Here is a 15,320-nt window from a genome sequence, read left to right on the forward strand (position 1 = left end):
AAATCTGTCCATTATCGTTTGAAAAAATGCATAGCCTATGTCCATCTGGATGTTCGCAGAATATTGAGTAACAATTCGAAGTAAAACGGTCAAGAACATTTCGAGGTTTTTGCTAACAATGTTTCTTCTTCATACATTACATACATATTTACATGTTGCATTCTATTAAACTGCAGACCTAGAAACGACGGAGAGGCTTCGTCCCGCTGTAGCCCTCAGTGGTTCACAAACCCACAACAGGCCACAGCAGTCCACCCACCCCACCGCCGCCCCAAACCGAACCCAGGGTCACTGTGCGGTTTGGCCCCAAGCGGGCTCCCCCCCCCCCCCCCTCCCCTCTCCCTGGGAATGTCTCATACCTGATGAGTGTAACCCCAGATGTTTGGTGGTAGAGTAATTAAGGTGTAAGACAGTGTTTGCGCAGCAATCGCCGACATAGTGTAACTGAGGCGGAATAAGGGGAACCAGCCCGCATTCGTCGAGGTAGATGGAATAGCGGCTTAAAATCATCCACAGGCTGGCTGGCACACCGGACCTCGACACTAATCCGCTGGGCGAATTCGTGCAGGGGATCGGCACGCCTTCCCATTCGGCCTCTCTCCTCAAAATGGCTCTGAGCACTATGAGACAACTTCTGAGGTCATCAGTCGCCTATAACTTAGAACTAATTAACCCTAACTAACCTAAGGACATCATACACATCCATACCCGAGGCAGAATTCGAACCTACGACCGTAGCGGTCGCTGGGCTCCAGACTGTAGCGCCTAGAACCGCACGGCCACTCCGGCCGGCCTTTCCCATTCGGGAAGCAGCGCGTTAGACCGCGCGGTATCTGGGCGGTCTTATTTACATATTACATATATTTAAAAATTATACAGCGAATGTCTGTCCGTTTACTAGACATCGTGTAAGAATTTGAAATATAATGGTCAAGCACTTTTCGGGGTTCTTGCTAATAAAGCTACCCTATACATATTACATATGTAATTATTTAACACATGTATTTAAAAATATGTAGCCTAAATCCGTCCGAAAGTTTATTAGAGTACATGTAAAAATAGGAAACACATTGGTGAAAAACTTTTCCATATCTTTAATAACAATGTTTCCCCATTACGTATTGGGAACATATTTGTGTACGGTATATATTAAAAAATAAGAAACCTATGCCTCTCTGAACATAAACATTTGAATTATATTGGTCAAGAATATATCGCGATTTTTGCTAACCTACATTTCCTCTTGATGTGTGTACCTACACAATATAATTCAGATGTTTAAGTTCAGACAGACATAAGTTACTTATATCTGTACATACATGCTGTTTCACAAGCTGTAGTCAAGATTCAGGGACATGACAGGAATAATCATTCGAAAAAAAGTCAAGTAAACATGGGTCCTAAAACGCACACTTTAAGAGTTATGAGCAATTCTTGATCTTCACTGCTTTTCCAACGAGCAAGCGCTCATAATTTCTTCACTGCTTCTACTGAACAAATGCTCATAACTTTTAAGGTTTGCATTTTAGAGCACATGTTTACTGGATATTTTATCTTGTTTTGCTCCATACTAAACTAACCAAAATGTGGAAATCAAAGAACTTGCAGTAGAAGAGATTTTTGCACAGTATCGAAGATCAAGCATTGCCATAGCTCTTAAGGAATACGCTTTGGAGTCCATGAACACTTGATATTTTTGCTTCAAATGATCATTCCTTACACATCCCTAAATATGGAACATCATCTCTGAAGCATCCTGTATGTCTGTCCGTACTTTTATTAGAGTATCTTGTAAGAATTTTAAATAAATTAGTGAAGATCTTTTCGAGATTTTTGCTAACAACCTTCGCAATTTATGTATTACATACTGTATGTATTTAAAAAGTATGTAGCCTAGATTCGTTCCAAATATTATTAAGGCATCACGTAAAAATCTGAAGTAAATCAGTCAAGAACTATACGAGATGTTTGCTAGCAATGTTAAACAACGACTTATTTTTATATAGTAGTACAAATATAGCTTTCTACATACCATATACACTATGTGATCAAAAGTATCCGGACATCCCCAAAAACATTTTTTTTTTCATTTTAGGTGCATTGTGCTGCCACCTGTTGCCAGAAACTCAATATCAGCGACCTCAGTAGTCATTAGACATCGTGGGAGAGTAGAATGGGGCTCTCTGCGGAACTCACAGACTGCGAACGTGGTCAGCTGATTGGGTGTCACTTGTGTCATACGTCTGTACGTGAGATTTCCACACTCCTAAACATCCGTAGGTCCACTGTTTCCGATGCGATAGTGAAGTGGAAACTTGAAGGGACACGTACACCACAAAAGTGTACAGGCCGAACTCCTCTGGTCACTGACAGAGACCGCCGATAGTTGAAGACATCTATCCAGACCATCACAGAGGAATTCCAAACTGCATCAGGGTCCACTATAAGTACTATAACAGGCGGGAGGTGACAAAACTTGGATTTCATGGTCGATAGGCTGCTCATAAGCAACACATCACGCCGATAAATGGCAAACGACGCCTCGCTTGGTGTAAGGAGCGTAAACAATGGACGACTGAACTGTGGAAAAACGTTGTTTGGAGTGATGAAACACGGTACACAATGTGGCGATCCGATGGCAGATTGTGGGTATGGTGAATGCCCAGTGAACGTCATCTGCCAGCGTGTTTAGTGCCAACAGTAAAACTCAGAGACGGTGATGTTATGGTGTGGTCGTGTTTTTCATAGAGAGGGCTTGCACCCCTTGTTGTTTCGCGCTGCACTATCACATCACAGCACAGGCCTACATTGATGTTATAAGCACCTTCTTACTTCCCACGGTTGAAGAGCAATTAGGGGATGGTGACTGCATCTTTCAACACGATCGACTATCTGTTCATAATGCACAGCCCGTGGCGGAGTGGTTACACGACTATATCATCCCTGTAATGGACTGGCCTGGACAGAGTCCTGACCTGAATCCTATATAACACCTATGGGATATTTTGGAACGCCGACTTCGTGCCAGGCGTCACCGACTGACATCCATACCTGTCCTCAGTGCATCACTGCGTGAAGACTGGGCTGCCATTCTCCAAGAAACCTTCCAGCACCTTATTAGCCGCATGCCTGCAAGAGTGGAAGCTGTCATCATTGAATTCCAGCATTATCGATGGAGGGCGCCAAGAACTTTTAAGTAATTTTGAGCCAGGTGTCCGGATACTTTTGATCACATAGTGTATATATTTAAACACGTGAGGTCAAAGTCTGTTGAAACATTTGTTATTGCATAGTGAAAATTCTTGAAGTAAATCGGTAAATCGTTTTGGAGACTTTTGCTAAAAACGTTTCTATTTTATATAATGCATATATATTTATATACTATACACGTTCAAAGATGTTTGGCATATGTCTGCCCGATCGTGTATTAGAATGTCATGCAAAAATTTGAAGTAAATCGGTAAAGAATTTTTCGAGATATTTGGTAACAACATTAAGCTACAACTTGTCTTTATGTAATACACTACTGGCCATTAAAATTGCTGCACCTCGAAGATGGCGTGCTACAGACACTAAATTTAATTGACAGCAAGAAGATGCTGTGATATGCAAATGATAAGCTTTTCAAAGAATTCACACAAGGCTGGCGCCGGTGGCGACACCTACAACGTGCTGACATGAGCAAAGTTTCCAACCTATTTCTCAAACACAAACAGCAGTTGACCGGCGTTGCCTGGTGATACGTTGTTGTGATGCCTCGTGTAAGGAGGAGACATGCGTACCATCACGTTTCCGAGTTTGATAAAGGTCGGATTGTAGCCTATCTCGACTGCAGTTTATCATATCGCGACATTGCTGCTCGCGTTCGTCGAGATCCAATGACTGTTAGCAGAATATGGTAACGGTGGGTTCAGGAGGGTAATACGGAACGCCGTGCTGGATCCCAACGGCCTCGTATCACTAGCAGTCGAGTTGACAGGCATCTTATTCACATGGCTTAGCGGTTCGTGCAGCCACGTCTTGATCCCTGAGTCGACAGATGGGGACGTTTGCAAGACAATAACCATCTACACGAACAGTTCGACGACGTTTGCAGCAGCATGGACTATCAGCTCGGAGACCATGGCTGCGGTTACCCTTGACGCTGAGTCACAGACAGGAGCGTGTATTCGTCATCGCCATACTGGCGTATCACCCGGCATGATGGTATGGGGTGCCATTGGTTACACGTCTCGGTCACCTCTTGTTCGCACTGACGGCACTTTGAACAGTGGAAGTTACATTTCAGATGTGTTGCGACCCGTCGCTCTACCCTTCATTCGATCCCTGCGAAACCCTACATTTCAGCAGGATGATGCACGACTGCATGTTGCAGGTCCTGTAGGGGCCTTTATGGATACATAAAATGTTCGACTGCTGCCGTGGCCAGCACATTCTCCAGATCTCTGACGAATTGAAAACGTCTGGTCAATGGTGGCCGAGCAACTGGCTCGTCACAATACGCCAGTTACTACTCTTGATGAACTGTGGTATCGTGTTGAAACTGCGTGGACAGCTGTACTTTACACGCCACCCAAGCTCTGACTATGTCCAGGCGTATCAAGGCCGTTATTACGGCCAGAGGTAGTTGTTCTGGGTACTGATTTCTCAGTATCTATGCACCCAAATTGCGTGAAAATGTAATCACGTGTCAAATGTAGTATAATATATTTATCCAATGAATACCCGTTTATCGTCTGCATTTCTTCTTTGTGTTGCAATTTCAATGGTCAGTCATGTAAACTTTAGAGGATAGATAAAATAATAAAATTAACTAAAATGCAAAAAAATCATAATTTTAAATATCTCGCAAACCTTACGTGATAACAATTTCTAAGAGTACGTCTTGATTCTCCTACAACCAAAAATACAGGGAAATTGATACGTCACACACCAGATTCAAACATGTTGATCTGTTTTATGGGCGCCGGCCAGAGTGGCATAGCGGTTCTAGGCACTACAGTCTGTAGCCGCGCGACCGCTACGGTCGCAGGTTCGAATCCTGCCTCGGGCATGGATGTGTGTGATGTCCTTAGGTTAGTTATGTTTAAGTGGTTCTAAGTTCTAGGGGACTGATGACCTCAGAAGTTAAGTCCCATAGTGCTCAGAGCCATTTTTTTGTGTGGGGATGGAACGAAAAATGAACTAAAACCCGGTGCTAGTGCGTAGCCCAGTTTCCTGATAAAGCAGCAAGTACGCTAACGAGCCCAATGGACCCATATGACGGACGGGTGACCAACAGTGTCACATATCCGCATTCCATAAGTCAGGGCAGACAGGACTGAGACTTAACACAGTATTTTGATACACAGTCCCGTAATTCCGCCATCACCCCTCTTCTCTTATTTTTCAGACACAGACAATGGAAATTTGTACCACCAATAGGATGCCAGACGACTATCTCCCGGTTAGAGATAGAGTGCAGCTGGGCCACTGCGGCGGGTCGATTGGGCGGCGCGACCCTTGAAAGTTGGCGGCGTGGGCATGCATAAGCACCCATCGAGCACGGCGGGCTGACAGCTCTAGTGGACCCTCCTACCCGGCACCCAACGAGCCTGATGGCACTCACTCTAACTGTGTGTACTGCGCACTTTGAAGACAGTCGCAGCAGTTCAGCAGGTCTTACCGGTGTTGTCCGTCAGGAGTGCAGAATCTGTCGTATCGCAGGGCCACAGTTGTCTCGCTCCACACCTGCTTTTGTCTTTGTTAATACAGAATGGGCCATAAGTCAGGTGTCAGCTGTCAATGGTCAAAAACACTTCTGGTACAACAGTACTAAAAAATGAAAATACAAATTTATTATCAAAGCTCAAAGAACCTACAAAAGATGTGGTTTCCATGCTGTTCTAATCAAACATTGCATCTTTTCAACACTGATTTACAGATTTTGTTGAAAATATTCTAGAATTGTAGGTTTTCAAATTGTAACTGGATTCATTCCTTCAATCACGACCAAATGAATCATTAATATCTAAACTAAAATTGAGTCGGCACCCACAGAAAACAGAAGGTCCGTCGAGCAAGGCTTGAGCAGCGACAGACTTGACTGGTATACGATTCTTCTTGTCTCCAGATGTTGTGGCAAACTCAATGTTCTCGATAGTTTTGTACACAGTCTGTTTAGAACAAAACCATCGAGAACATTGAGTTTGCTACAACAGCTGGAGACAAGAAGACTCGTATACCACTCAAGTCCGTCGCTGCTCAAGCCTTGCTGGACGGACCTTCTGTTTTCTGTGGTTGCCGACTTAATTTTAGTTTAGATATTAATGATTCATTTGGTCATGGTAACGGATGGTTTACTGTAGCCATTGTTCGTGGAGGTTCTGGAGTACCAAATGTTCCTGGACTTGAAAGTTTCGTTGACAGAGACATTATTGCATTTCGCACCTACCATTTCGTTGACAGACACATTATTTCATTTCGCACCTACCATATGGCCGAACTAGCAAATAAAGACTTTGGTAAATCTGCTTATATGTCCACTTCTGCTTTGTCTTTGTATACTCGTAACAGGAGGAAAATATCTGTAAATGAGTCTGTATTCATTTGGGTAAAAGGTAAAGGTGTATGTGAATATGTAAAGTTTGTTGGTGATTGTACTGTATATTTTCATAAATAAATTGTTTATTTGCAAACTGACGACTCTTGAGGTTGAGGTGGAGGTTTTCGGGCATTAAACAGCGTGGTCGGAATAGCCCAGACTGAAAAATCCACGGGTGTGATATCTGCAGATCGTGGAGGACATTCAGTAGTACCCCGTCTGTCAATCCATTTATCAGAGATTTCATTTACAAAATCTCTCATAATAAGTGCATAATGCATGAAAAACATGTTCAAATGTGTGTGAAATCTTATGGGACTTAACTGCCAAGGTCATAAGTCCCTAAGCTGACACACTACTTAATCTAAATTAACCTAAGGACAGACACACACACTCCCATGCCCGAGGGAGGACTCGAACCTCCGCCGGGACCAGCCGCACAGTCCATGATTTCAGCGCCTAAGACCGCTCAGCTAATCCCGCGCAGTCATAATGCAATAGTGGTGCTTCTTTATGCCATGTCACCTTTTTCTTATCCGGCTGCAGATTTTCAAAAAGTGGGCTGTTCTGCAGTTCTATCAACACTTTTCGAAGCACAGAACAGACATAACCGTTGAAAAAATTAGGCCCAATTAGCTCACCACTGAAAATCCCTGCCGATGCACGCACGCCACAAGAGTTTCTGTCCACATCGCCACATGGGGATTCGTAGAGACTCAGTACACACAGTTGTGTCTGTTCACTCTGCCTTAAAAGTCTCTTGTAAAACTTGGGATCGGCTTCTTGTCGGACTGTGTACAACTCGTAGAATCTTCTTAAGGCCTTGAAGTAAAGTAGATCAGTATGGTCTTACTTTCAGCTTCTTCTGAATTCTTCGTGGGCTTGTTCTTTGTATTCTATACCTTTTGGACGAATTTCTTTGTGATTTAGTTGGTGACTGCTCAAAAAGCTGCTCGACTACTTCAAGATTCTCTTCTTTAGTAACATACTGTGCCCTGCCTGAAAGAGGGAGCTCCGCTAACGACCCAGTATCTTCTAATCTTAAGTTTAACCTGCGAATACCTCGCGAAGATGGGAGTTCGATGTTTGGAAAACATTCCGCTAACAAATCTCAAACATCACTCTAATTATGATCACGTTTCCAAGATGTTTGCAAAACACGAATGCACGGTGTCCTGTAGCTAACTTTACGTTCAGTGTTTAGCAGATATCAAAAACAGCATAAACTCAGACAGCTTGTGCCGACTGGCTTATGGGTACTGCGCACTTAAAAAGTTTACGCTAGGCAAAACAAATTCTACGGATTGCTAGTGAAAAATGACTTGTGGCACACCCCGTATTTCCCTATCACAAGTCACGTGATCTGTGTCATATGATTTCGCGTATGCTCCAAATATAAGTTCGCGGTCGCAGAAGCACTCGATGTGTTCGTTGTCTACAAGTACGAAGACGAAGACAAACAAGATTACCACAAATTTCATAAATGTGATACATTTTCGACCAGAGTTATGGGACGTAGAAAGTATTGCATACCAAGACTGCAACCTTAAAAAAGGGACATTTTTGCTGCTTACGTCGTATTTTGTTTCCACAGCTCATAGAAACTGCATATTTCCCATTGCCGTCCACACGATTGCAGCCACATGTCCGACAGTACTGCCTGCCATTGTTGACCAGCAGTGTTTGCCGCAATACAATTCCGGTCCCCAGGTGTGGCCACAAAATAAACGAAAGCGAGGTAGTGGAAGTGAGTGCGGCTCTCTTGCTTTTGTATTCCACAAGGAAAAATGTTGGCAAAAGAAGATAGATTGGGTTGTGTGGATGCGTTCTTTTACAAGTAAGTGAACTGCTTCCGAAACTTCAACTCGTGAACTGATTTCATATATACAACTCTTACAGAACGTTGAAATATAATTTCGAATATATCATTAAAACAATTTACCCGAGAATTGCTAAGACCAGTACCGATATTACAGACTGTACAGCAGTCTGCATTTAGTTTCTCGAACATTCTTCGGATTTTGACTACTGATGATTCATACAGAAATCTGATGTACTGCCTCAGAGTGTACTTTTCATCGATATGACTCTTGGTATCAGACATTTGTGAAGACTCAAGGCATTCATCAAGATAGTACGAAATAACTGTCAGATGTTTATGTTATTTAGCACATTTAGATAACTATGAGTTTCGTAAATGCGAGACATTTTCAATTACTATTATAGGGCGTGAAAATTAATGTATACGAAGAGCGAAATGGTAAAAAATGGAGAGTTGGCAGGCTCGTGTCAATGAACACGGAAACTGACGTTATGAAACTTTAAAAAAAGCTTTCGAAATTTTAGAAGTATACTGCGACGGTGGCAGCGGGAATGTCTTATTTCAGATTTCAGTCTGTGTATAAATTAGGAGGGCGTATTAAAAGTAATGCCTCTAAATTTTTTATATGAAAACTCTTAAAGGTTTTGAATAAAACAAATGTTATTAACATTCTCTATCTTTATTCTTCATTCCTACATATTTGCAGCCCTCTGCTGCTAAAGGGCTCCGAATTGTAGCGTGTGACATGGCGATGCCTAACGTATGTTGCTGCGTGAGAAAAGCGTGTTGTGATCGAGTTTTGAATGCGTAAAGGTAGTCAACACATGGAGCACACACGCCTTCAGCAAGACAGTGCCTAACTATGCAAGAGCTCCTCGACATCTACAACAATGCGACGCTTTAGTTTCACAGTCATCGATCATCCTCCATGCAGTCTCGGCTTGGACCTATTCGATTTTCATTTCTTTCAAAAGCTTAAAGAACGCCTTGGATGGCTTGACTGTGATAGTGATGAAGCGATATAGGCAGAAGTGTGGTTGTGGTTCCTTCAACAAAGTCAAACATTCTACAGTGACGGTACCAACGAAAAGCTCTCTCGTCAAGATAAATGTGTTCGTCGCCAGGTGAATATGTTAGAAATAAATATGTAAACACGAAAAATAAAGACGTAGAACTTCTGTTTAATTTAAAAAGCTTGAAGAGCTATAAAAAATTCGGAGGTATTGCTTTTCGGTACGCCCTTGTACCATGTTCCACATTTCTGGGCGTATACGCACGTCTCAGACTTATACAATATTCATGGTTGTCTCGCTTGCCGACTTCTGCATTCTGCCTGCCTCTACATATGATCATCTACTTTCGAAGTGAAGTAAAATGAAATTGTTTCAGCGCTCAGATTACATGACTAGTTACTGAAGCATTGTCGGCGTGAAAAGGAAGAAGCAAGGCTAAGAGGGTAGCATTTACAGAGAAGGATAGAGACATATATGGACCGGGCATACTAAATATTCTCCACCATAGGTGGTCAATGTTGGCAACGCCTGTCATTCCTCAGCAACTACTGGCAATAGCCTGCTTTATCTGTAATACTGACGGCAATATCGCAGCATTGCCGTGTACTGCAGCCACATTGCGGCAATGTTGACAGCAACGCTATTACTACCACATATTGCCGTAAAATATAACCTACCTGACCGTACCTTTAAGGAAAGGTCTGGCTCGGTAATGTAATGGCGCAAACATTGCAGAGAAACGATGATCGACGTCTCCCAGCGTGTGGCTATTTGTGAGAACGGCAGTGTGGCGAGCAAATTAGTCGGGAAATATCATCAAAAATATGCAATTTGTATGATCATTGTAAATGAACCTTTACAAAAATGGTTGACTTTTCAAGTATTCCCAAAGACGAAACTGGTTTGGAGTAGACAGTGATCGAATCAGCCAAAAGACTCAATTTCTATCTAATATCTTACAAAAAACAAATGTTGATGAATTTAACAATCTCTTTATCTTCTTTACAGAGGTTTCGGAGTCGACGCCTCTATGTTCAGAGATAGACGGTACGTCTCACTTCAAAGACATAATTACAACGAAAAGCATGGTCGTTTCTTAGACAGTACAGTTGCATCTAATAGGAAGTTTAGATTGCCAAGATATTTTTGTTCTAGTTGCACGCATGGCTTTCATACGTTTTTCTCTGTGATACCGAATGTTGCAGAAGATGAAGCTTGATTCAAAGCAATAAACATTAAGGCACTGAGCGCCTATACTCCGTTTTACACTACACTTAAACCTCAGAGCATTGCATGTTCTCTTTTCTAAATGTTTTCCACGAAGTTCCGCTACCATTCCCAAAAATCATAACTACAAAGCTAATGGAAACAGAGTACCATTGTGTGTTGTAAAACATTTAGCAAGATTTTTTTCTGTTGCATCAGATTTTAATGTGTGTCCCACTCGTCGTTCGTAGGGCCCTATGTAGGTGTCAACATTGCAGCATCAATATTTCTGCCTGCTTCACTGTTTCGTGCACCAAGGGCAGTAATCATTCTCTGATGTTGTGTATACGTGATCCTTGTCAAAACCCCACAAAAAAGTACCGGGTGATTATAATTACGAATCAGCTACTGGTGGAGGACCAGTGTCGATTGTAGTTGTTGTTGTCGTTGTGGGCTACAGTCCAGAGACTGATTTGATGCAGCTCTCCATGCTACTCTATTTTGTACAAGCTTCTTCATCTCTAAGTAACTACTGCGCCCTACATCCTTCTGAATCTGTTTAGCGTATTCCTCTCTTGGCCTCCCTCTACGACATTTACAGTCCACGCTACCCTCCAATATGAAATAGGTGATCCCTTGATGCCTCAGAGCATATACTACCAACTGATCTCTTCTTCTACTCAAGATGCGCCACAAATTCCTCTTCTCCCCAATTCTATTCAGTATCTCCTCATTAGTTTCCTGATCTACCCTTCTCCAGCAGTCTTCTATAGCACCACATTTCGAAAGCTTCAGTTCTCCTCTTGTCTACACTGTTTATCGTCCATGTTTGACTCCCATGTATGGTTACACTTCATACAAATACTTTCAGAAACGACTTCCTGATACTTAAATCTATACTCGATGTTAACAAGTTCCTCTTCTTCAGAAATGCTTCCCTTGTCATAGCCGGTCTTCGGTTTATATCCTCTCTACTTCGAGTATCATCAATTATTTTGCTCCCCAAATATCAAAACTCATCTACTACTTTAAGTGTCTCATTTCCTAACCTAAATCCCTCAGCCTCACCCCATTTAATTCGACTACATTCCATTATATTTGTTTTGCTTTTCTTAATGTTCATAATATATCCTATTGTCAAGACACTGTCCATTCCATTCATCTGCTTTTCCAGGTCATTTCTTGTCTCAGACAGAATTACAATGTCGTTGGCAAACCTCAAAGTTTTTATTTCTTCTCCATGGATTTTAATTCCTACACCGAACATTTATTTTGTTTCCTTTATTGCTTGCTCAATATACAGATTGAATAACATCGGGGATAGGCTACAACACTGACTCACTCCCTTCCCAATCACTGCTTTCCTTTCGTGCTCCTCGACTCTTATAACTGCCATCTGGTGTCTGTAAAATTGTAAATAGCCTTTCGCTCCCTGTATTTGACCCCTGCCACCTTCAGAATTTGAAAGAGAGTATCCCAGTCGACAATGTCAAAAGCTTTCTCTAAGTCTACAGATGCTAGCAATGTAGGTTCACCTTTCCTTAAGCTATCTTCTAAGGTAAGTCGTAAGGTCAGTATTGCTTCACGTGTTCCAACACTTCTGCGGAATCCAAACTGAGCTTCCTCGAAGTTGGCTTCTACCAGTTTTTCCATTCGTCTGTAAAGAATTCGTGTTAGTATATTGCAGCCGTCACTTATTAAAATGATAGTTCGGTAATTTTCACACCTGTCAACACCTTCTTTCTTTGGGATTGGAATTATTATATTCTTCTTGAAGTCTGAGGTTACTTCGTCTGTCTCAAGCATCTTGCTCACAAGAAGGTAGAGTTTTGTCATGGCTGGTTCTCCCAAGGCTATCACTAATTCTAATGGAATGTTGTCTATTCCCGGGGCCATGTTTCGACTTAGGTCTTTCAGTGCTCTGTCAAATTCTTCACGCAGTATTGTACCTCCCATTTTATCTCCATCTACGTCCTCTTCCATTTGTATAATATTCCCTCAAGTACATCACCCTTGTATAGACGCTCTATATACTCCTCGGACCTTTCTGCTTTCCCTTCTTTTCTTAGCACTGGTTTTCCATTTGAGCTCTTGATATTCATACAAGTGGTTCTCTTTTCTCCGAAGGTCTCTTTAATTTTCCTATAGCCCGTATCTGTCTTACCCCTAGAGATATATATATACTTCTACATCCTTACATGTGTCCTCTAGCCATCTCTGCTTAGCCATTTTACACTTCCTGCCGGTCTCATTCTTGAGACGTTTGTAATCATTTTTGCCTCCTTCATTTACTGCATTTTTATATTTTTCTCCTTTCATCAATTAAATTCAATGTCTTTTTTGTTAGCCAAGAATTTCTACTAGCCCTCATCTTTTTACCTATTTGATCCTCTTGTGCTTTCACTATTTTATCTCTCAAAGCTAAGCATTCTTCTTCTAGTGTATTTCTTTGCCTCGTTCTTGTCAATCGTTCCCTAATGCTCTCCCTGAAACTCTCTACATCCTCTGGTTCTTTCAGTTTATCCAGGCTCCATCTCCTTAAATTCCAGCCTTGAACCGTGAATTTACTTTCCAAACCTTTTCTTAAGAATTTACTTTATTTACTAGCGATTCATCAAGAACATTAACACATTTAACCACACCATGTGAGCGTGGAAGTGTTTGCCAATGGGTAACTGATGACCAAATTAGTTCTTTTTAATAAATGGAAATTTTATTCCTAAAAGCCTTTTTTTAAAAAAACAGATTTAAAATTATAGTCAGAAAGCACCCTGTAAACATCAAGTTACAATTTATTAAGAGGCAGAAATAACAATTTTTTTTATAGTATGAGCTTTTGGGCTGGGAACCTTTCCGCTCCCTTTTAACACGGCTTCTGAAAGACTACACTGGTGCAAATCTACAACACACCAGATTACTTGAAACTAAAAATTTTAACAACTCACACAAACACATAAACTATGCACCCCGTAAGAGGGGATGGAAGTGGTACAAAACACTCACATTAAAAATTATTTGCCACCAAAAGTGCAACTTGTTTTTAAAAGAACTTTTACGGTGGGAGGGTGGCAACTTTATATACTAAAAGACTATTTAAATAAAATCCATGAAATGCAGTTTTACATAAAATGTACCAACATGCTCTACATTACACATATACCACCTCACAAGATGATAGGCAAGATAAAAACATATTTCAGGAATTCGGCCTTTACACCTTAAGCAATAAATTCGTTAACACCGAATCCGACAAGCATGACACAAGCAGCTATTAACGTACGTCACACCGACAGACAGACAGACAGACACCAACTGTCTAACAAATGCGGACGGGTGACAGACGAGCAAGCTGGGGACGAGAGACTGATCAAGGAAATAAATAGAATTTAACAAGTAAATGAAACAACATATCACGAATCACTTAACTTCTAATAACTGCGATGTCTGGCGAAGACCTGGTGCGGCACCCCCAAAACGCTCTCCCGAACCGTCCGCTGCCAGCCGCTTCAACGGACGCAGGAAGGCGCGCCGATCTCCCGTCTCACGGCGTCGCAGCTCGCCCCGGCCAGACCGATGTCGTGGGTTGACTCCTGTTGCTCTCGTGTCAACCGCGAAGTCACTACCCCTCGCTATACGGCGCGGCCCACTGGACTCACGTGGCGACCTCACATGCGCCGACGCTCCAGACGGACAAGTCATCTTGTGTCGCAGTGCTCGACCGACCAACCGACCGATCCAACCGCCAATAACCGTTGACCAAGCAACTCGATCAGACTGGCGGCCTAACGCGTACTACCACCCTGGACGACAGACACTGACTGCCCCACATTGATCCAGCTGACCAACTTAGCAGACTCTCCGAGACTGACAGACTGACCCCTTTGCCGAACTCATAACGCCCCTTAAATGCACGTAAACAGGCAACTTTTCCCCTTTCCCACCAGGGGGAGACGCCAAAGCTGCGATGGCCACAGCGGTCCCACCGGGAAATGGAAGGCGATTGCTTTACACTACGCGCTGCGGCACGCTCTCCAAAACAGATTTTATCACAGCTCACGCCTTTTTGCAGTTTCTTCAGATTTAATTTACAGGTGTCCACATCTGACGCTGGAAATTCTTACAATTTAAAATCTGGTCCCTAAATCTCTGTCTTATTATATAATCTATATGATTCAACCTTCTTTCATGATTCTTAAGCCAAGTGTTGACTATGATTAAGTTACGCTCCATGGAAAATTCTACGAGGCGGCTTCCTCTTTCACTCCTTACCCTCATTCCATACTCACCTACTACTTTTCCTTCTCTTCCTTTTCCTATTATCGAATTCCAGTCCCTCATGACTATTAAATTTTCGTCTCCCTTCACTATCTGAATAATTTCGTTTTTCTCATCATACATTTCTTCAATCTCTTCGTCACCTGCATAGCCAGCTGGCATATAAAGTTGTACAACTGTGGTAGGCGTGGGGTTCGGTCTATCTTAGCTACAATAATGCGTCCACTATGCTGTTCGTAGTAGCTTACTCGCGCTGCTATCTTTTTATTCATTATTAAACCTATTCCCGCATTACCCCTGTTTGATTTTGCATTTATGACCCCGTATTCACCTGTTCCTTCTGCCACTGAAACTTCCCTAATTCCCAATTTATCTAACTTTTGCCTATCCATTTCCCTTTTTAAACTTTCCAACCTGCCTG

General features: G+C 42.3%; 1 protein-coding gene across 1 annotated transcript in view; it reads left to right on the forward strand.

The window, feature by feature from the left end:
• The window catches only part of LOC126340500 (uncharacterized), a 358,769-nt gene that overhangs the window by 283,107 nt on the left and 60,342 nt on the right, over positions 1 to 15,320 (forward strand). Inside the window, exon 3 of the mRNA XM_050001695.1 lies at positions 10,427 to 10,465. Within this exon, the coding sequence (XP_049857652.1) occupies positions 10,427 to 10,465 (39 nt within the window). The remainder of the gene's footprint in view (positions 1 to 10,426; positions 10,466 to 15,320) is intronic.

Source organism: Schistocerca gregaria, chromosome 1 (assembly GCF_023897955.1).
Source record: "Schistocerca gregaria isolate iqSchGreg1 chromosome 1, iqSchGreg1.2, whole genome shotgun sequence".
In the NCBI taxonomy this organism is placed as follows: Eukaryota; Metazoa; Arthropoda; class Insecta; order Orthoptera; family Acrididae; genus Schistocerca; species Schistocerca gregaria.